General features: G+C 33.9%; 1 protein-coding gene across 1 annotated transcript in view; it reads left to right on the plus strand.

The window, feature by feature from the left end:
* LOC126781305 (zinc finger protein Gfi-1b) overlaps positions 1-23858 on the plus strand; it is a 55317-nt gene that overhangs the window by 28781 nt on the left and 2678 nt on the right. The window contains exons 3-4 of the mRNA XM_050506232.1: positions 2901-3549; positions 3678-3859. Coding sequence (XP_050362189.1) covers positions 2901-3549; positions 3678-3859 — 831 coding nt within the window. The remainder of the gene's footprint in view (positions 1-2900; positions 3550-3677; positions 3860-23858) is intronic.

A 23858-nucleotide genomic window follows, 5' to 3' on the forward strand; every position in this document is an offset into this window, starting at 1 on the left:
ACCCGCATTGGAGCAGCTTGGTGGAATAAGCTCCAATACGTTCTCCTCAAAAAGAGGAGAGGAGGCCTTTAGCCCAGCAGTGGGACATTCACAGGCTGTTACGGTACGGTATATAATTTTGACGTTACTTTGATAAAGCCGCTATTTAGTGTATTTCATTGTATTATGCCGATAGATTTATCCGAGTTACTACGCTTTAACTTAAAATGATTATCAGGTCAGTCAGATAAATAACGATTAATTTATATAAAGTTTTTAATCTTTATAATATTTATAACGATTTTTATCAAGTACCGATAATACTAGAAGACGTAACCTTAATCTGATTGTAATTAACGGTTATATACATAAAATTATAAATATGTTAATATAAATTACCAACTGTTATTGTAATAGTTATCTGTTTTAAAAAATACACAAGCGACTTTAAATAAAATTCACACACATAAAAATTTCCATTCCCTATATTTTCGCCCTTAGGGGTAACAATTTTTCTTAAATGAAGCCATACGGGAAGTATAACCCCCGAACAAAATTTCCCAAATCGGTTCATAAAAGACGGAGTTCTGAGGTAACAAACGTAAAAATAAATACAAACGAATTGAGATGGTCCTCCTTTCTTATGTCGGGTAAGAAGTCGTTCTTAATATCTGTTTTTACATAACAATTGTTTCTTTTTTAAATTTTGATATACTAGACTGTTTCCACGGTAACTAATGTATAAACCAAAATATTATAAATACAATAATAATTACATATCCGTAGGCACATAAACAATATCTTATTATAAAACTTCTTTTTTCGAATGCCATAGAATGCATCGTGCAATTTGTGGCCGCTCCTTTTATAATTAAAATTGCATTAGTCTGCAAATAGGTGGACGGTAATGATGCTAATGCACTGTTTGGATAAAAACGAAACGGTAATATTGTTTGCGTTTTAAAAGCCTTAAATAGATTGTGCCTCGATCGACAGTACTTAGAAGAAGTCAACAACTAACGGAGTCATACTTCAATATATCATTGAGTATTTAATAACGCGTCTAGGTGGGACTTCTACACTACAGGAAGCCTATTAAAAGGCCATTAGGTTTCTTTAAAAACGATTGTGGTTATAATATAATTCTGAAACTGTATGTTTTCGTACCTGTTAGGAAATAAGGGGTGAGGGGGTGTATCAAATACTGCGACAGATTTATATTTCCTTAGCTAGTGATATCATTACAATCTAGGAAACTAAATTTTATGCGTTAAATATATAATAAATATATGTAAGTTTGAGTGTTATATTCTAAACATTAAATCAGTTAAGATCGTATGTAACTTGATATTTTTTTTTAAGTTTAGGAACTTAAATTGTATTTTTGTATGATTTAATATTTTTATTGTTGTTTGATGTTTAATATTTAATATTTTTGTGTTCCATTATGATGAGTGGTGGTGACTACTTACCATCATGTGACCCACTTGCCCTTCGGCCTACTTTATATACGTTTATTTTATATAAAAAAAACTAATGTATTTTTACTCAGGCCTATATCAAGCAAATCTTAATCTTGATAATATATAAAACCCTTGATGTTATTATTGTATACAGATGTTAAAATATAATGAAAATTATTGGCACAGTTTTACTGCAAAATAAATAAACAAAGACCGAAATACCTGACCATAGTATAAACTTTAAATAACTTAAATTATCTTATTACAAAATAGTACACAATAGGGCTCATAATAACCATCTTTACAGTTCACCCCATTACCCTGAATAGGGAGCCATTCAATATTTTGCAAGGCCATGAATTCGAGCATACTGTCGAGGCGGAACAATGAATCCAAATAACCATTAATATGTAATAAATACTATGGGGTAATAAAACCGTGTCGCGTAGGGGACAAACAAACAAGTGTACAGGGGCAACTCGAAACTGCTACTATTGAAAAGTTCGAAGCGTAAAATGTTTTGAGGGACTAAGTCATCGCGAACATTGCCGAATTCGGCCGATTGGTTCCGCTCCGAATGACGACAGCTGCAGAATTTCAGATATAGGGGTCGCTCTTCATTAGTGTAACTTGTCTCGTCTCGAGATGGATGTTTGTTTTTGGACAGCGTGAGTCCGCGCTGATGGTTTCTTGATGATCTGCGGATTATTTATTAGAGTTAATATTGGATTGCTATAAATCGATTTTCTGGCAAATAACTGTTTAGTTCTATAGTGTTTTCAAATAATCCATTTTTCAATAAAGATTTTTTTAATAATAGTTACGCAGTGTTCAAAAATGCTAGAAAATACCTTAATGTAAAAAAATTAATGAATTGGTAATTTCAGACAAATCAAAATCCGTGTATAAACTGAATTGATTAAAACAATATCAGTTAAATAAATATATCATTAATTAACAAGTTGCACGATCGTAAATTGTAAAAACCAATGAAGACAAAAATCAAATAAAGTAAGCGTTGAACGATATAGTTTCGTTTACTCGCGCCCGCGGATTAGCGAATTGTAAAAAAAGATTGGGGTCCCTCCGACCCGACGTGTTAATTACTGGGGTTGGGCGAGGGTAGAATAGATGAAAGTCAATTTGCTGCTGCGACATGATACGGCTCATTTCATCGGAGCGACAAGTGTGGCACCTGCGCTTTTTCACTGGCCTAGGGGCGTTTCAGCGTCCTTTGTGATCTTTTAGCAAACAATAGCGAATTGCATTGTGTCCCTTTAAGCGTCCGCTCCCAAACATATCGGGCATTCTGTTACATTTTCGTACAAGTAGTTCATACGTTTGTAATAAAACTTTGAATTGAAGACAAACCCGTTTACCAAACCCGTTTACCAATGTCTACTTTGAGTAAACTACTTGATGATAGAACAGATGTAAAAATTGTAATTTTCTTTACAGAAGAAATCAAGTTTGGGGTCAACCGACTAGTAGGTGAGAGGACAGATGAGGAAGATAATGAATCACACAATAATGAAACTTCAAGGGCAGAAGGCGTGTCCCCCACCTCCCGCTGCGGTAGTCCATGCTGGGCACCTTCACCTCATTCACCACGATCAGTTCGCTCAACCTCCCCCGAACTGGAAGTGGACTCACCACCATCGTCTCCTAGACGACCACCTGATTCATCGCCACCATTAAAGAGATCAGAGGCATTTTCCGTGAGTGCTTTATTAAGGCCAGATGCACCGAGAGTACAACCACAAAGACCATTCCTATACCCGCCATTACCATTCGCTGAATTTCTTAGAGATGCGGGTAGCCTAGGACTTCCAGGTTGGGGTGGCTATAGCAACTTATATCTTCATGCAGTCCAAGCGGCTGGACCAGAACTATTGAGACTACGTGCGGCAGTTCTTGGAGCCCCAAGTCCATTATCAAGGCCGTTACCAATCGGAGATGTCTATTCTTGTGTTAAGTGTGAAAAAATGTTTAGTACGCCGCATGGCTTAGAAGTGCATGCCAGAAGATCACATAACGGAAAGAGGCCTTTTGCATGTGAACTGTGTAGCAAGACATTTGGCCATGAAATCAGCCTTAGCCAACATAGGTAAGCGTTTCTTTTTCTTATTGAAAATTTACATTAAAATTCTTAAATCATATTCAAGTCGTATATTTTTCAGAAAATTGAAGTCTTTTTTATAAAGGAGATTCTTATCCTCTCATTTTATTAAACAGGGCTGTCCACAGTGTTGAAAAAGTCTTCGAATGTAAGCAGTGCGGGAAGACCTTCAAACGGTCTAGCACGCTGTCGACCCATCTTCTCATCCATTCTGACACCAGGCCCTACCCGTGCCAGTACTGTGGCAAGCGGTTTCATCAGAAATCAGACATGAAGAAACATACCTACATACACACTGGTAAGTCATTGTGTTTTTTAATATATTGATTTATATTATATAGCAATTCATAAATGGAGAAACTTTCGCGAAAGTGATGTGATTTCGTGAAGTGATTTTAAAAATTGGGGTACCAGCTATAAGAATGTTTTGATACAAAATGACAGTATAGTATAGTTTTCTAATGCCTATAGTATGGTGTTGGTCTCAACTTTTTGTGACGTGAAATGTTATTACCGTTTCATGATCTCAATTTCATGACTTTAGTGATTTGAATTTTTTAGTCATTTATTAGTAATAATACTGCATACAATACATATAATAGTTATTTTCGCAACTTTGTTTTGTCCTATAAAAATTTGATAAGTTATTTAATAACTCCAAGTATCAAAACTATGTTAAATGATGGGATTAAACTAAGCCGAGGAAATAACTTAAGTTCCCATTTAAAGTACTGGCGTATTTCAACCCGGCATCTCTGTCACAACATCTTAGCGCCCCTCGCCACATAATTAATGTACATTAACACCTAAGATGAGCTAGGGCGTTTTATAATAATCGCGAAGGAGTGAACGGGAGGAGTTTGCGGAGCGTTAGAGGGTGATTGCGTTATTGATACATACGGAGCATTCGGATGTCAAACTTGTTATGTCAGAAAAGAAAAGGATTTACTCTTTTTGAGAATTTTTGATTCTTTTTTAAATTTCGAATCTTCGTCCATGAAGTATTAACAACTTTGTAAAGCGTCAATACATCAATCATGGAATGTATACTGTTATATCTATAGTACCTTTAGTTACACCGGCTGACTTATCAAACAAACCGGAATACAGCAATACAAAACATGCCAAAAATTTACGCATAACCTAACATCATTGAACGCTATCGGATGTTACAAATTTATCTTCTTATTCCTTTCAAAGATATAATAAAAAAAACAATTATTTATATTTCAACGTTCAATAATCAATTAAAATAATGTCCACAAAGACTCAGATCAACAAAGAGATCAACAAAGACCTCCTTGCGTCTGATAATTTTCATTTAAACGTTGCTTCGATTCGATTTTCAAATTTTCTTCAAACGGTCAAAAAAAAAGATAAAAGCTTCACTCTATAGTCCCAACGGTAAGCCCGTGTGTGCCCTTATAAAACCCTTCATGAATACATTATGTTGTGGTATATAGTCGGTTGTTTCGTTAACACTTAAGCCGGGGGATAAGATTCGGGAACTGATGACTACTTAACCCTAAACAGCTCATATGATTCTTATCACGAAGTGCATGATAAATCTTTTATCTTAAGGTATTTGATTTTATATTATATTTTATATACATTAATACAATATTTTGAAAACAATTGTTAATTAATAATGTTTATTATAAAGGAGTCGGTATGGTACTCATTTAATTTGAAAGTAAAATCAATTAAATCACGAGCATTATCATCATAATTATTTCGTTGCGTGATAGATTCTTAATTTTTTATCTGTATTTAAATTTTTATTTATATATTTACTAGTATAACAGTTAACTAGTATCTTTTTTTTAATAACCATTGATAAATATCAATATATTGTAATGTTGAAGCTTTAATTTAGAAATTTAAGTAAGATACAAAATTGGCATCGTAAACTATATTTTAATTGGTAGTTCTTCAACTTATAATTTAGTGACTTTTCGTCAATGAATATCAGAAGAATCTTTTCTTATTTTATAAGTCTAAAAACGTAGCAAAAGTCTAACAATTTCATATTTTATAATTATTTATTATAATTTTAGAAAACAAAAACAAAAATATATCCTTTTTCAATACGCTTCAAATGAAACAAAACTTTATCATTCTAATTTGAAGATTAAGTATATATCGTATATGTACATCAACAGCAATTATATAAACACATAAATATAAACATATCGTCTTTAATATTACAAAACAGTTACTGGACTCGAGTTAAAACTATTCGTAATAAACCTAAGGACTGTCATAGATTTATATCGCAGGAATTTCTTTTATGTAACGTAAACACAGTACTCCAGATCCGAGAGAGGTTCCGACATACCTATCAAAATACCTACTCGGCTCCCCAGTTCATTTAAGATGGGGTGGGGGGTTATCGTCCGTGATTCAGGCGTAGATTCGCTTTTCATTGCTTTACACTGGGTGGGAGGAAGATGAAAATAGTTTAGATAGCGTGCATGACCGAGACAAAAGATTTAAGGTTAGGTTAGTTATTGTGGCACATGTAAAGAAAGATGTACAATTTGTAGATATACTATGGGATGAATAAATTTTATCTCCTTGTAAACCTAAAGTTTTAATTTCATGATTTAAGTGTTCTGATAAGATACCTCGTTTAACTATATCTGTTATTCATTAATAACATTTTTGTACGATTAAAATGTTTAAAACTTTCTACGAAATTATTTCTGATATTAAGTTTATCTTGATCCGTTAATTTACATAACTATATTTGCTTAGAACGTTCTGGAATGCGCCGTATGTAAAAACACGTGATCTACAAAATCTGACCTCAATATTATTTCAGCTAATACTGATTAAATAAAAGGATAACAATGTTTTACACACGTATAAAGATATCCGTATTCGGTAATGTAAAATAAAAAAAGTGTAATAATATTTTAATAAATAGGTATAATAATTAAAATTACTTGTACCGCTTTTTTATCGAACTTTTTTTTATTATTGAATTGGATGGTAGTTATTTCAGTTCTACCATATTACAACTATTATATTTAAGGTAATCTTTATCACAACTAAACTTCTCGAAAAATAAAATAAAACATAAGATGGGTTAATAATATTTAAAAAAAGTATGCTATCAGTACGCCTCGAAAATTATAAACTCAATATGTAAAACTCTAACATACATTTGTTACAGTATGAAAACCATTTGCTATAGGCATTTAATCAAGTATACAATTAAACCGACCCATTAGTAACCACACCCGATCACTCCCGCCCCATCCACGTGTAAAATATTAACAATATCAAGTTAGCAAATAGTTGCGCCAACAGCATTTTAATCAGCGTCCCAACTTCTTGATTAATGTTCCACCATACAATTTATCGTCGAAATTTTATTTATAATTGCGCCAGCTAAATTAAATGGGGAGCGATTAGTCAATGTCAAGACGTAGGACCGCGACCCGCGATTTGTCAACTCCCCGAACCGGTTTAATTCGACGCTAATTGAGCTTCGAAGTTTGTTACCTCTGAACTTCTCTACCTGTTACTACGGTAATTATCTCCCTTGTAGTTGTGAGTAGTTAATGAAACGTTCATTGCGTTCAATTTAACACTTTGAAATACATTTTTTACTAAAATTTAAAAAAAAGTCAAAAGTACATTTTTTGAATAATTTAAGGCTGAAAATAGGACCCTGTGATACCCCATCCATTATAAAGAGTGAAGCGTATAAAAATTAAAAACGGAAATGTTTAAAAAAAAAGGTAAATGAAAAAATAGACAATGAAATAAATGAGTAAAATCATCTAAATGTGCCTTAGTAAGCTTCATGAATGTTTGATTTTCAGAATGCGCCGGTAAGGTATTTTTTAAACGCTCTTCCTTCTCTTAATTAGTCAGGGAATAAACAAGAGGCGCATTAGCTCTCGCAATAATTACACAACGGCTGAACTTTCCTCTCTGCTTTTTTGTTTATTTTTTATTTTTTTTCATTATTTCCTGGTCGTGGTTTGTTTTGCGGTGAAGAATTCAGAAGCATTTACGAAATTGGTTTGCAATGTTATGCAATTAAGGGATAACGTTTATTACACTAGAGTTGATTGCTATTATATCGTTTCTATTCGAAATATTTAGCTTAAGATGTGTAAGAATTATACAATATATATTCGATCTTTCACATAAAGATAAAACTGGTAACTATATTCAAATATGTTTTTAATCAAAAAGAAATACATTAAGATTATATTAAAATAGCATTGAGAGGAAAATTAAAAGTATAAAACACTTAAAAGTTGCAATATCTGCGCCAAATGTTTTCTGCTCGACGTTAAACCCTCTGATTACATTTGAAAGGCTCCCGCCGTTAAAAATAGCAAAAAGACATCTGAAGACTTCTTTAAACGAATTCTAATTGCGTAATTGAATTCATAAGGCGCAATACTTAGCTGAAACGATTATTATATGCAAATGGATTTAAATCCAAGATTTTATACTGTAATAAGCGTTTATATATAAGACTTCTATTCGTTTATAAAAAATCAATAGAAGATCGTCTCTGGATATAGTTTTAATAAAATAGCCAAAAGCCAAAAAATACTGTTTAGGAGGTTGATGTTTCTATTAAGCATGCGATATATATACGAGATTGAATTAATCAAATTTATAAACTATCTTACAGAAATAAAAGTGACTTTCGTTCTAGTAATCTTGGCAAACAGATAAAAAACTAAAACCAACCGTCCAATCTCTCAAACCAATTCGTACAAGATTCAAGTCTTAGAGCATTCCGTCCACACTACCTACGGGGTGGAAATCTAAGCGGTCCATAAGGAAGGGAGTGAGGGGGGCCCCGGGGGGACTGAATCAAGGAGTGCTACGTGCCTTGAGTTTAATTAAGGACTCTGGAGGGTCGTCAGATACTTCGATTTTAGTGGCGTTTTCTTTCCATTCCTTAAACACACTTTCATAGTAAATGACATTTCAATAGAACATTTGTTTTTTTTAATGAAGAATTTTAATATGTACGAGTTCTTTGGTATTTTAAAGTTTCTCGTTTTGGAATTATAATATTATTTTAATTTTTTTTTTATATAAATTGTTATTTACAACAGGTCCATGTTTTAAGAGAATATTAATTTAATATTCAATGTAAGCTTCATATACTCGTACTTGTTATTGTTTGCACTATATGTATTTTAAATAATATAACACAATGTTGCTAGATTATAAAGTCTTATGCGTCGTAGTATATAATTGCCTCAAGAAATATTACCAACAATTTGAACAGAAAAATATACGAAGAAACGTATCAACAGATTTATATTTTTTTCCGCGACACATGTAACTCGATCTGAGCCACTGGGGATGATAGCTGAAATCAGTTATAAGATTTTTTTTATATTTCTCACGCGAAAAACTGACGTTTGAATTTGTATGCCGGCCGCCTCACTCCCACACAATATTAGATGCTCCCGAGAGAGAGGGGTAATTAAATTAATGTCCTCAGCCCTCTTTTGCCCCGTTTCGTTTCCAGTAATCCGACACCTGCATTATTTTCACTTGGAAAATGCTGGTGACGTATTACTCTTTGCATTTCCAGAAGGAAATCCATTTGATCTTTTATTGTGAGATTACTTTGTTGGATTACACTTAAGCAGGGTTTCTGTGTTATCAGTTTTAAAATGTATATTTAGATTTTTATCTGTGATAAAATTTATTGACAAGTTTGTTTATGTAAAAAAAAATATATTAAATTAAATATTAGCAATGCGGTGTCGCAATTTAAAGCTGTAGTGTTATGATTTTTTTTTAATCAACAAGGTGTAATTATAAAGCAGCTCAATCATACTTGAACCCACTCGATTTAAACCCATGGACGCCCGTTCTTTGTAACATCTATAAAAAGTTACCCCAAGTGTCGGTAGTAACCCATGTGCAACCCGAGAGCGCGGACACACGCCACCTAATTCAATAAACACATTATCGCGATTAGCTAGTGAGAACCCCGCTGCGCCACAACGGCCCCAGTGAGCATAGCATGTATCTGAACGACCGGCAGAAGCACTCCCGAAGGAGCAGATTTCGACGGATGATTTGCTAATATTAATCATGAGGTCTTATTTAAATTGACCCGCCAAGTTTAGGGTTAATATTTCTTCTTTAGATTGGACGAAATATTTTTATCTCTTTTGATTGATTATATAAATATCAGAGTCAAGTGTGTCAATTAATAAAAAAAGTCTTAAACGAAGATCGCGGGTTTGTACCCGTACATCTGAATTTTTAATCTATAATTCGTGCTGGCGATACAGCACGAGCATGATGCTCATTGAAGGAAAACATCGCGATGTAACCTGTTTTTTTTAAAGGAAGTTTATTCACTGAACTGACTATCCGCGCTATATTGAACCGCGTTAGATTGAACTGTGGGCATTGTAGTTAATTTTAAAGCTTTCCAAGCTTTATGCAAGCCCATCAGTAAAGTAACACCTACTCATCAGATATTCTACCACCAAACATATACATAGTACTGTCTTGTTCCGGTTTGAAGGGTGAGTCAGTATAATTACAGGCACAATTTACATGCATATCATCTTAGTTCCCAAGGTTGGTGGCGCATTGGCAATATAAGGAATGGTTAATATTTCTTACAGTGCCAATGTATATGGGCGTTGGTGAACATTTAACCAGGTAGCCCATTTGCCCGCCCGCTTTTATGAAAGTAAACGGGAGTGGTGGCCTTTGTTAAGAAGTGGGATAGTGGGATAGCGAATTATTTATTCGTTAAACGTTGTTGCGCGTAGTTATCACAAGTATTCTTCCATTTCCGATGCTAATAATTGCAACATAAAACCTTTCTAAGTGCAGATCTTTTGTTTAATAAAATTAAAACGAATTAAATTATGATATAATTTAATTTAAAATTCTATTAGTCTCTGCCTTATAAATATTTTCATAACTAAAAATGTATGTAAGTATGAAAAAGCAATTTCTTTCTCAGCATATATTTATATGGTTTACAGGTGGTAGGGCTTTGTGCAAGCTCGTCTGGGTAGGTACCACCCACTCATCTGACATTCTACCGCAAAACAGCAATACTTGATATTGTTGTGTTCCGGTTTGAAGGGTGATTGAGTCAGGGTAATTACAGGCACAAGGGACATAAAGTCTTAGTTCCCAAGGTTGGTGGCGCATTGGCTATAAGCGATGGTTGACATTTCTTACAATGCCAATGTCTAAGGGCGTTTAGTGACCACTTACCATCAGGTGGCCCATATGCTCATCCGCCTTCCTATTCTATAAAAAAAATGTAGAATACATAGTTGTGTCTTCAATTCATTATGGCGAAGGTTATATATTTTGAGGATTTATTTTTCGGTTTCGAAAGTATTTTAACCGTCTCCGAAAAAAAGGATTATATTGTCCTTTATTTGTTAAATTTATATTTCGTAAAACAATTCTGTCTTATAATACGGATTCAAATTACAAAAAACCGAACTCACTTAAAAAATCATTAGGTAATGATTTTCGATGCAACGCTACAAGGTTTTTCTACATCTTAATATAATGAGCCTTATGACATTGCATTACGTATCATAATAATATTTCTCAAGTAGGGGTGGTTTTTGACGGCTGAAGTGGATGTAAAAAACGGTCGGAACGAAACCGCCGCGTGTGCGACGCGTGCCGTACATCAGACCAGCGTGATTATCTAAACAATTTGATTTTAAATCCGATCTGGCGTTTTATCTAAATGAATCCTGGTTATGCCATCTGCTAGAAATGAAAGTTGAAGTATTTTTTTTAAGTATATTATAATCAAATCAGGCAAATACTTGCTAGAATATATATATTTTTATATATGTATTAATATTATTGTTATTAAATGTTTCATGTCTAGCATTTCTGAAATATGTTGAACTAGAGAAATAAGTAATATCGGGTTATTTAATATTAATAATCATATGAATTTTTAAAGTTTTTTATTACTGGTGGTAGGGCTTTGTGCAAGGTCGTCTGGGTAGGTACCACCCACTCATCAGATATTCTACCGCAAAACAGCAGTGCTTGGTATTGTTGTATTCCGGTTTGAAGGATGAGTGAGCCAGTGTAATTACAGGCACAAACGACATAAAATCTTAGTTCCCAAGGTTGGTGGCGCATTGGCTATGTAAGCGATGGTTAACATTTCTTACAATGCCAATGTCTATGGGCGTTGGTTACAACTTATATTCAGGTGGCCCATAAGCTCGTCCGCCTTCCGATATAAAAAATCGTTTTAATTGGCGTATTGACGTTGATGCTTTTATTATAAAATTACTAAGCGAGCGTTTACACCTAGAGTAATGTCAGCCACTCACTCTAAGCGGACACATTAAGCACTAGTGTGAACGTAGAGACAAACTTTATTTCTCGCTCACACTGCGTAAGCTAAACGGCTGACTGAAGAGAAGTTCTGCTTAGTAGCCAATCAGTACGCGGCGCGTAGCGGCGTAGCATTACAATAGGTCGAGTCAGTGGCTACGCACAGTGTTACACCGGATTGTGTGTACAAAGTTTAATATATATAAAACACAGTAAACTGCACAAGTATAGTATTAGTAATGATTGGCTACTTAGCAGAACTTCTCTTCATTCAGTCGCTTAGCTTACGCATAGCGTGAACGAAAGATGCAGCTTGTTCACACTAGTGCTGAAAGTGTATCTACTTAAAGTGGGCGGCTGATATTACTCTAGATGCGAACGCTCGTTTATAGTGTTAATGAGCTTAAGTGATCATTTCAGACAAAATTTGCCCGCTTGCCTTTTTATTAAAATGACAAAGACATAATTGAATCATATTAAATTATTTTCGATATATATATTTTTAATGATTGTTGTTATTTGTATGTATTACATATTTTACTTTTAAAACATTGCAAAAAAAAGACAATTTAATTTAGCTGCACCGTATTATACCGTGTGAATTATAATTAACGTAATTCCCTGCTTGGCGCGGTCTTGGCGCGCACGCGACGGACGCGTGCCACTTTAGTTTTTTCACCCAATTATTAGATTAACTATTGACAATTAGATTTTACTATCTAGCTACTTTGAAATGAATATAATTGTAATCTGAATTATAAAAAAGCGTCCATCAGAGCACACATAGCTCGTATTCCTTTTATATTAAAAAAAAAAAAAAAAAACATTGTTATATTTATGAAAAATATTTTTAAATAGATTAAAGCAACACTAACTTTCATAGAAATATATAGTTTTGTTACATATTAATTTATCTTAGCAAAACTACGTGATTAAAGTATAATTAAAATTTAATTAATTTACATTTCATGTCAGCATTATATATGTATATATGAATCTATTGTTAAGGCAATACGGTTTGTAATGGCATACATACAGTAAGTTAGAACTAATCGAGTAACCGACAATATACGAAAACACATAACATATTTTCAAAACAAATAAATTCGATAATCGAATTACCATGTTTTGATTGGCCGAAGCGACTGCGCGCGAGTGTTATGATTCGTTCGCACCACAATGGCAGCAGTTGTCAAGTGTTTTCTCAAACCGGCAAGCCAATGTTCATTACAGGTATTGACCCTTATTGTTTGGTTGATAAGGTTCGATTCAGCTGGTAGCTAATGTAGCAGGTCAGATGTGAAAGTGCAGTTAAGTGCAATAATAACAGCGCCAAATGTACGCGTTGGATATAAAATGATATTAGATTTGAGTGGTCAATTCTTTCGTTTCTATTATTTTTATATCAGTTGTAACGCTTCTTTATATTAATGTAAGTATTTTACTTTTTCAATCAATTAAAAAAAAGGAAAGTTGAGTTTTCCACTTATAATATTTATATATCACAAAGGTGTGTGTGTGCACAATTGAACACTAATTTTTGCCTTAATATTCTAGTGCAAGATTTGGCCCACACATGTTAACAGTTAAAACTGGTTGTCTTTCTAATTCTTTCACTTTTCTGCTGTTAGACAGCTGTTATACTTTATAACAACCCTATAGCCATCAGAAAGGATTCATCGAAGTTAATTTTCCTGAATAATGTTTTACAGTATTTACGTTCCGCCTGTGTGTGTAATTTTAAATATAACTGTTTAACTGTAGTAGTGCCTTCGTTTATCTCTGACTAGCCTAATGATTGAGTGGTAGATAATGCCGTCTGGTTAAGTCAGATTTTTTAATCAGCTGATGTTAAATAAAAGCTTGTTGTGTAAAAATGAGCAGACATTGTATTTTGTTTCAATATTACAGATTGAATTTCCAATATATTCATACTAAGTGGCTCCCCCTCGTGTTTCATATTTGATTTACAACCCATAATGATGTCGAATAAATCCTTTAATAGTGTTACTACCGCAATGTGATGTCCTTTTCACCGGTTTGCCCATGGCTGCTATTTTCAGGCACATGACCAAAAGCTTTAAGTTTTTATTGTTTAGATACGGAATTAAAAGCGCTGACAACATTAATAATCGCTGATACGGAAATGTCCCTTGTTATAACCTTTTGTGGGATTCCTCTGACGATCATATATACGAGCTTGTGTTTGAGATGAAAGGTAGTTATAATATGAGTCAAACGACATCCCAATAAGTAATAAGGGAGAGGGACAGATATATATAAATTTTATATAAGTTAGAAAGAGACAATGTCATCATTTAATTTGCAATTTATTTTAATATGTTTTCTTAAAGTTAAGTAGTTAACTCTCGCGAATCTTAAATCGTTAGTTACTTGAAAATGTTGTTCATATTTTTATTTAATAATTAATTGTCTTGCAAGCAAATACTATCAGTACAATATAACATCAACTTGTAAGAATTAGAGATTTAAAAAAAAACTAGACAGAATCAGTTACGTCAGCTTGTCTAATTCATAACCAGTCATGTCCCTATTATTGGAATTACGTATAATCCGACTAAATGATAACCCAACCCTTTAATATTGTCTCGGAGCGACTGAGTGGCAATTTATTTTGTCATCATTGTATATTGGATTCTGTAATACTAGGATTAGTGGTGTGGGGTGTCAAATGATTATTGAATATTAAATGTGATATTAAGGGTTATTGCAATTTATTACAGAAGTTGTCGATGCTTTTAAGAACAGGAGACTAATATCGTCGATTACCAGTCTCCTTTGTACTTATTTTTTTATTCTGTATTCTTTACTTCTTAATCATTTGTTCAATAATAATATTAATAAAAATAACTATAATATATTTCATTATAAACTAGTTTCGGCTTTGCTTGAAGGTGCTGGTGTTAGGAACACTGTATTTTTTTCGTGTATGCGAATTTTTATGATCGGTTCAATTAAGTATCTAAGAGGTGAAAACGTAACAAACGAATAAACAAACATACTTTCACATACATAATATTAGTAAGGATATATATTGAAGATATTTATTGAAAGCTTAATGTGACATCAATCACTCAACAATAACAATAAATCTATCAATGATTGATTTTTTTGCTATGAAGAAAAATTGATCCTGGGGATTGTGAAGATTATAAGCCAGACGGGCCAGATTACTTCCGCCATCTTGTTTTCTCAATCAAAAGGCGAATAACCCATTACATTCAAAGGATCTATATCATATTATTAATACATAAGTTCTCATGGTCAGCGGTATCTAAGGAGTGGTTTATATTTATCATTTAATTATTTTTATTATAGTTTTAACAAATTATTGCGGTGCCAAAGTCTTCGGTAATGATCAATTAACATCAAAAGTGCTATTCTGTAAACTATAGCTTATTAACGTGAGATAAAATATAAAGTGTGATTGCTCTTCACTCGAGTGGAGTGCTCAAGCCCCACAACAGAGTGTATTGAGTGGAACGAATAAGCACTTGTCATTTGTTTTGATTGCACACTTGTCCAAGTTTTAATGTTTCAATGGCTAGAGGGCGTTTGAGGTGCTTATAATTTGTCGTGGTTATATGATTATGACATTATGCAATAGACGGGTCGGTTGGTAGACACTTGTCTTCCACGCCGAAGGTTGTGGGATCGATTCTCACCCAGGACACACATTTGTGTGCATGAATATCTTTTTGTCCTGAGTCTGGGTGTAATTTATTTATATAAGTATGTATTTACAAAAGAAAAGTAGTATATATAGTATATCAGTTGTCTGGTTTCCATAGTACAAGCTCTGCTTAGATTGGGTTTAGATGGCCGTGTGTGAATAATGTCCCAGGATATTATTATTATTATTATTCTGTAAGTTATATTTCAAATGTTCTACAAGCTCATTCTATTTAATACAAAGTTTATCGATATGCGCACTAATATGTACATATAATAATATAGATTTTAATACTACATATATTTAAATTCACTTTAGATATAAATACAGATTAAAAATATTTACTGACTGTTCATGGTTTTGTTAACCCGAATACTTAAATTTTTATATACAGGTATAATTTGATTACTTAGGAGAATTAACGGCTGTAATGAGTTTGAACATCAATCGTCACTTCTTAATGACGTCACGCCAACATTCTACAGATTCCAAACCCATAAATTTGTGGATATTTCAATATTTCATATGGTAACTTTTTGATTTACTATCGTCATAACTAATAATGACCATATTACCTCTATAGTCCTAGATATGTCCTCTCTTGTTTAGGAACAAGGGTTACAAAGTTATTCCACGTTGCTTGTGGTTTAGTAGATACATCGGTACATAACAATTTATCCTAACACAAGCAAATTGTTTTACCTATGATTGTGTTCTGAACGGTATAAGGACTGCACATGCTTGATATGGAGTTAAGACATTGGTTTGGGGTATTTTGTATTTGATTCATGGATAGCAAAAATATTCGATTTCGCGATTCAACAAGAAAATACAAGCATTCGTATTCGTAAACAAGTATAATATAAATATTTTATAAACTGCACTTTCTGCAATCGAAATACTAAAACAACATACCAAAATCTAGCTCAAGCGTACCGTTTCTAAGCAAAAGTCGTTAAACCCACAATGCGATGACAATATAGTACCTAAATGTGTGTCCCGAAAATCCCGAATTCCTAAGCGCAACGGTCACAAATACATCGCAATAAGCGGAGTGACTCGAACATTCTCGCAATGTTCGAGACAATCCCGCCGGGACAATCTGCTGCATACTTGACCGCTTGGACGTTTGCTCCTTGATTATGTGTGAAGAGGGTTTTATTTAGCACCTTTATTATTTAGACGGCGATAAACGTTAACGATATAGGTGTCTCTATTATATCCAGTCTTATCACACTTCTGTGATAATATTCTTCGTTACGGTTGGTGTTAAAAGGAATAGAAATGAAATCTATTCAAGCAATTAAAGCAATAAAGTTTTATTAATCTGTTTTTTTTTTTGTTTTATAAAATATTTATTTTGAATCTTTAAAATGTTTAATAACCGTTATGTAATAGATTGCTTGTGCCTCATATTTTAATAGAATAATAGCTCTAACCGTTTTCTTAAGGATTTACTAAAATTTCTATTTACCCCTCCGATTAAGCGTAAAGTTCGTGTTGGGAGTGCGGACAAAAATTGCCCAAGTGGTCAGGATAGATCTGCTACTTATTAACTTATACAACAGTACAGTAACAGTAACAGCCTGTTAATGTCCCACTGCTGGGCTAAGGCCTCCTCTCCCTTTTGAGGAGAAGGTTTGGAGCTTATTCCACCACGCTGCTCCAATGCGGGTTGGTGGAATACACACATACAATCAATACACATGTGGCAGAATTTCAGTGAAATTAGACACATGCAGGTTTCCTCACGATGTTTTCCTTCACCGTAAAGCACGAGATGAATTATAATCACAAATTAAGCACATGAAAATTCAGTGGTGCTTGCCCGGGTTTGAACCCACGATCATCGGTTAAGATTCACGCGTTCTTACCACTAGGCCATTATACAAAGAAGAGTATATTTTGTCGTGCCGTGAGTAAAAATATAAATTTTATTCTTCATATATAATTCAACTGGTATTGTGAAATCGGACCATACTTATGACAGATAATTGTTCTATATTTAAAAAAAGTTGTTATTTTTGATTTTATTATATCTACATTTACTTATCGGTTCTTAGATCTGCTTAAGTTGTAAAAGTATTTGTTTCTACGTCTTCTGTCCGGACGATTCTTCGACCCCTGTCCGAGGGTCCGAATTAACGAATTTGTCAAGTGTCAACGTGGGGCTCTTATTAGTTTGAGGGAACTCCACGGATAATCATTTTCCCGGTGACGTTCACTTGTTTTATACGATTCATCACATAGCAAGGAAAACTTGTGGGGCGCTTTAAAAGCTTAAAAATTATTTATTTATGTATGTAGCGTTAACTGTCTCGTTGTTCTACAAGCTGATGTGTTATAAGAAAAAAAAAAGATACGCGGTTGTAATATTCAGTAATATTCATGAACAGCACGGAGTCTTCTTGACTATTTTCGTAACGAAATCAACATACATTATATTTAGAGAAACGTATTATCAAAATTAAATATTGGGTAGGTACATACTTGAGAAGTTCTCTGTGACAGATTAAAATACAAAAAAACATAAAAAAATGATGCTAAAAGTCGTACAATTTGATATATGTATCTGTGACGTGGGGCACGGTAACCATACCGATAAATCTACCCCGTAAGTGGCAGTTATACAACACATACCCACTGCACGGGGCAAATCGTAAACGTCACTTGAACACCCGACCCGAATGTTTTGTGACTTGTGTATCAGCGGCCTTTTGGTATATACAATCTTTATATGTGTGGGTATTGGCACACATATGTAATTTTAAGTATAATACGAAAGAAACTGTTGAATATTTGTATTATATTTGCTGCTAATCATCAGCTATTTTAACGCCAATTTGCGATATTTTGTATTGCTTTTAGTTTTAGGAATGCACTCTCGTTGCAAATTTACTAGGTATTATTATTCTATTTACAATGCCCACCAATGACGATTAAACAAAATTGATAATTTTTTAATACTTCCTGGTCACCAATCAGTATCGTACTTTGCCAAGGAGTTTTTTCATCCGACGTCAGGAACGTAGATTCTTGTCTACTAAATCCTCGGATAGTAACTGTTTGCGGTCCATGCAAGTCACACTTCCAGCGTCTCCTAGATAGTTACGCAATCCGCACCAGTTTAATAATGTATTCACGGCGATATTGTGATTTATTTTTACCAGCAATGACCGACAGGAACGTTTTGACTTTCGGCTTATACGCGTACCGATTATAATCACCAATCTGGAACTTTATTATAATAATATAGCCAATAATTGCGTTGTTATATAAAACGGTTTTTTATCTGTCGTTGTGATGAAACAATTTCGCTACGCCTCTTTGTTTGCGAAGCTCTCAAGATTTCATCTCCATTTTCTAACACAAGGTCGAGCGCGTCGCGAGATTGAATTGTTTCCTATGCCGGTTTGTTTGCTATGATAACATTTTGATTGTGAAACGTTATAATGGATTTATAAAAATATTAATTCATTTTTATATCTAAAATAATATAAGCATTTCAAATCTTATAGATAATATTATAAATGCGTAAGTAAATTCGCTTGGCTGTTAGATGGGTAGGTAAATGGGTAATCTGATGGACAGTCGTCACCATACTCCATTTACATTAGTGCCGTAAGAAATATTAATCATTATATCACCGATGCGCCACCAGTCTTGGGACTAAGATGTTTTGCCCCTTGTGCCTTTTCACTGGCCCACTCACCTTTCCAACCGGAACAGAACAATACAAGGTATTGCTATTTACATAATATAATTATGAAACCACTGCTTGGGGTATTAGTTTGATTCAATATTATGCGTATTATAAAATATATATTAATTCGTAACATAACATAAAAATACTAAGATTATTTGATAAATGACACTGGTGTCCTCTCCATGTATTCTTCCCATCCCCCTTTAGGGTGGTGCCGTGGGATCGTAAACCGGGATTCTGAGCAAAATCCGCACATCACTAGCGACCCCGGGAATCACGCCGTCGCCTTATCCTGTAGATTTGTTGAAACGTGTATGAGGTATACAGAAATTGAAAAGTTTGTAATTCAATTTAACATCTTGAAACTAATAGTACGAGGCTTTATTTACGTTTTATACAAATGTTAATTACACTTGAATATTACCGTCAACACATAATAATACAAAATAAGCAAAATAGAAATACCTTCATAAAAATAAGTACCAAGATGAGTGTACTTTCGTGGCAACAATGAATTTCGAGAATCAAATTATGTATACAAAGTGTACTTCCGTATATTTTTCTTGAATTGAATGCGTATTTTGTATTCTTCATAAAACAAAAGTTTTTAAATGAAAATTTTAGCTTCCAACGGAACAATATACACAAGTGCTTTAATGCTAGACACTCTCGGCGTTCAGCTGAATGCAGCGATGCACTTAGCGGGCCCAGCTGTGAGATTAAAAGTGCAGTCATTACGGTGCTACGCCTTACCAAGATACACTTGGATTTCGAGAGATATATCCTTTACTATTTTCGCATAAAAACTGTTGCTAAATTAACACATTTAAGACGTCTTCCTGGCAGATTTTTGCCAGAGTGGCCATACTTAAGAGATAAGCCACCTGCGCAGAGCATGTATGGATTTTTTTAGTGGTAGGGCTTAGTGCAAGCTCGTCTGGGTAGGTACCACCCACTCATCAGATATTCTACAACAGTACTTGGTATTATTGTGTTCCGGTTGAAGAGTGAGTGAGCCAGTGTAATTATAGGCACAAGAGACATAACATCTTAGTTCCCAAGGCTGATGGCGCATTGGCGATGTAAGCGATGGTTAATATTTCTTACAACGCCAATGTCAATGGGCGTTGGTGACTACTTACCATCAGGTAGCCCATATGCTCATCTGCCTTCCTATTCTATAATTAAAAGCAGATTGGCAAATGCATTATCTGATAGTAAGTGGTCAACACTACCCATACACATTGGCACCATAAATATATGACCTAACTATCCTTTACATAGCCAATGCGCCACCAACCTTCAAAAACTCAGGTGTTATCTACCTATTATAATTAAAAAAAACATTAATCTTACTGTATACCGTTGAATGAAATATAAACGTCCATTCGTAGGCATATACAAGATAATTTCCTCGAAATTTTCCTTGAGATGTAAATGGACCTTCCGTGTGTCGCTGCACTTTTTTATCGTTGAATTATTTAGGGCGGAGTCGCGCAAGTTATACGGCTTTATTGACTTTAACAAATGTGTCTGAAATCTTGATTGTAAAAAACGAATTACTTGGAAAATTTTTAGACGTAAATTTTGTACATCACATAATATCTCAATATATTTATCAATATTTAAAACAAATATTACCCGAACGTAGAATCATTTTACATCATTACATTACATACCATCAAACCATTTTTCATTCCATAAAAATCTGTAACATTTCGATCAACTATAAAAATCCAATAACTATCACACCATTATATTCCCTATTTATAAAACGATAAAAATCAAAATCCTATCCACTGAATATTACCTTACGTAACGGCTATACCATATTTCGTGAAATCTTACCAGGGAAGCACTTTAAGCACCGTATATTTAATTCACGAACGCCGAACTACGTCGCCATAAAAATCCCGAGTGATACTGTGCAGATGAGTCTGCCAGGGACGGATTTGGTGTAATTTAATTGTATTTAATGTCTGTTTTATTGTTAATCTGCGTTTAGTGGCCCGATAATGGGCGGTAATGATTTAGGGGAGATTGGAGTGATTCTGTGATATTCGGGGTTTCTGATACAAAAATGCTATTAAAAAAATAACCATTATTTGCTTGTGTATTATATTTTTTATTGATTTCCCAATTTAATTTCATAATTCATAATTAATATATAAAATGCACCGAAAGAAAAAAATCGTTTTTATTAAAAAAATTAAGAATAATAATATGGTCCTATGTTGTTGTGATAAAAAATGGTCTCAAATGACTCCATGTAGAATACAACAAGAAACACAAAATCAAAATAAAATATATTTAATAATGTCCCTTAAAAGTAAATTTTAATCGACAGTTAAAACTCAAAAGTATCGGCAAGAAACATATAACATAATTATGTAAAAGCATTCATTCACATTTCAAAGATATACCTAAAATCATCCGACCCTGGATATTACGGATTCTGTCTACCCGCGATTTACGGTTATCTCTCGCCTGGCTCCGTTCAATCACAACCCGGGCTTAATACTTAAAACGAACTACACTTTTAAAGAACTAGTATGTGTTTTCAGCGCTGCAAGCTTGAAAAATCGCTTAAATTAAGCACGGTACAAATAGAGGACACGAGGAAACCGCTTTTATGTTTGAATTTTTCAAGTTGAAAATATAATTAAGACATTTTTAGATATTGCCGTAATAAAATGAAAACGGTAAAACTGGCATATGCATTGACCTTTACATAACTCTCAAAAAAGATAAAAATTAAAAAATATATAAATATATATCTGTGTATATAAAAAATCATAACTTAACCTTATGAAGTAAGAATCCAAGTCGATAAATTTAATTATTTAAAACAACAAGCCGGCAAAATAATATTTTCTTAGGGTACAGCGAAAACACATTTCAACTTACCCATTACAATAACACGCTCTGTAATTACGCCGTTAAGATTTCCGACTCAAAGATTTTCACACTAACATTTACGATCGGACCATGTCAGGAAAAACCTTACTTAAGAAAACGGTCTATTTCGTTCTAAAAACAATACTTACTACATCTACCAGATGGTTTATTAAAGAAAGTAAATATCCCTCAGTTGGATATCCTCTTGATTGGATTCCTCGTGATACTGTGTTTACTACACATCTATGGCTTAACATAAATTTGTACATACCTTTATTCCTAAAATTTCTCTCGACTCATAAAAGTTTGAAAACTTTATTCTACCCAGCGATTTGCACAACTTTATAAAAACATCCAGTGCTTTTTTAATATCTAGAAAGACAAACAACCTCTAATTATAATGAGAATTCCAAAATTTCTAATCATTCCTAAGCTCATATTCACGATCTTAACTTTTCTAAAGTCTCGCTTCAATGTATAACACTTGCTTACTAATTTAAATTAAATTAAACAAACATCAAATATATTCAGCTTTCTTGAAGAGATTCAAGCCCGAAGCCCCAAAACACAATTAAACGTAGCCCTCCGCGCCCATAACCGTCTGTAATTACACCGTCACGACTTACGACGCAAAGATTTTACGCACTTGGACTTAAGACCGTAATAACTTGCAAATGTGTATTACGTTGGGAAGTTGGTCGCTTTATTTTGTTTATGGTTGAAACTCGCATAATGTCTTGGAAATATACTTTGAATATTGTTCTACTGTTGTTTGTACATGGGGTGTTTTCTTAATACGATAAGCGATGCGTGTTTAAAGTTATCAGATGCTGCTAAGAAAATTCCATCATGAGCAATATGTACGTCATCCAAAAACTTTCAAAATTTATTCTAAAAACTAGATCTCTATAATACTAAATATTCTTTTAATTTTATTCTGATATTGTAATATAAAAAACATCCAAGAAAGCATCTTTACAAAAATTCTCATTCAGAAATCGCAACGCGATACAAGCGTGGCGACTAGCGAAATTCGCAAAGGAACATCTTCACTAAAAATCTGCTATCTCAAAGATGGAGGACTAACGAGGGCTGCGAACTCTGATTTCCAATTCAAAGGAAAATTGCGATCCATAACGGGGTGGGGGGTGGTCGGAGTGGGGGTTCCCCCTCCCGTTGCTATGCGACGCGGGGTGGAGCCGCCGCAATCACGGCCAATAGCACGACGGATATAAATTGGTCTCGCAACGCGACACTCTCGCGGAAATGAGACAGACGACGCTCTCCTGTTCGCTCTAATGAAGTCGCCAGTCGCCAGACCCCTTGATTGACGGACTCTACGGCCCTTTTTCGAAATGCTATACCTAATTGTTGGGTATCGGCGCTGTGATTTGCTCACGGATGTTGCATCGTATTGGTCGTTATAGAGCGTTTTCCTCTTAAGTTATTTTATCATATTATATTTGACAAATATAAATATTAGAACAAATAAAGTCATAGAGATTTAAATTAATGAACAAAATATATAATTAAAATTTATATTAAGCTACAAACGTCTTCGGTTTTGTCACCAAAGGCTTTAAATAATAATATCTGACCCCTTACAAGAGACTTACGACGGGAATGTCTCATGGAAGCGAGAAATCTAGA

This window comes from Nymphalis io, chromosome 3 (genome assembly GCF_905147045.1).
Source record: "Nymphalis io chromosome 3, ilAglIoxx1.1, whole genome shotgun sequence".
In the NCBI taxonomy this organism is placed as follows: Eukaryota; Metazoa; Arthropoda; class Insecta; order Lepidoptera; family Nymphalidae; genus Nymphalis; species Nymphalis io.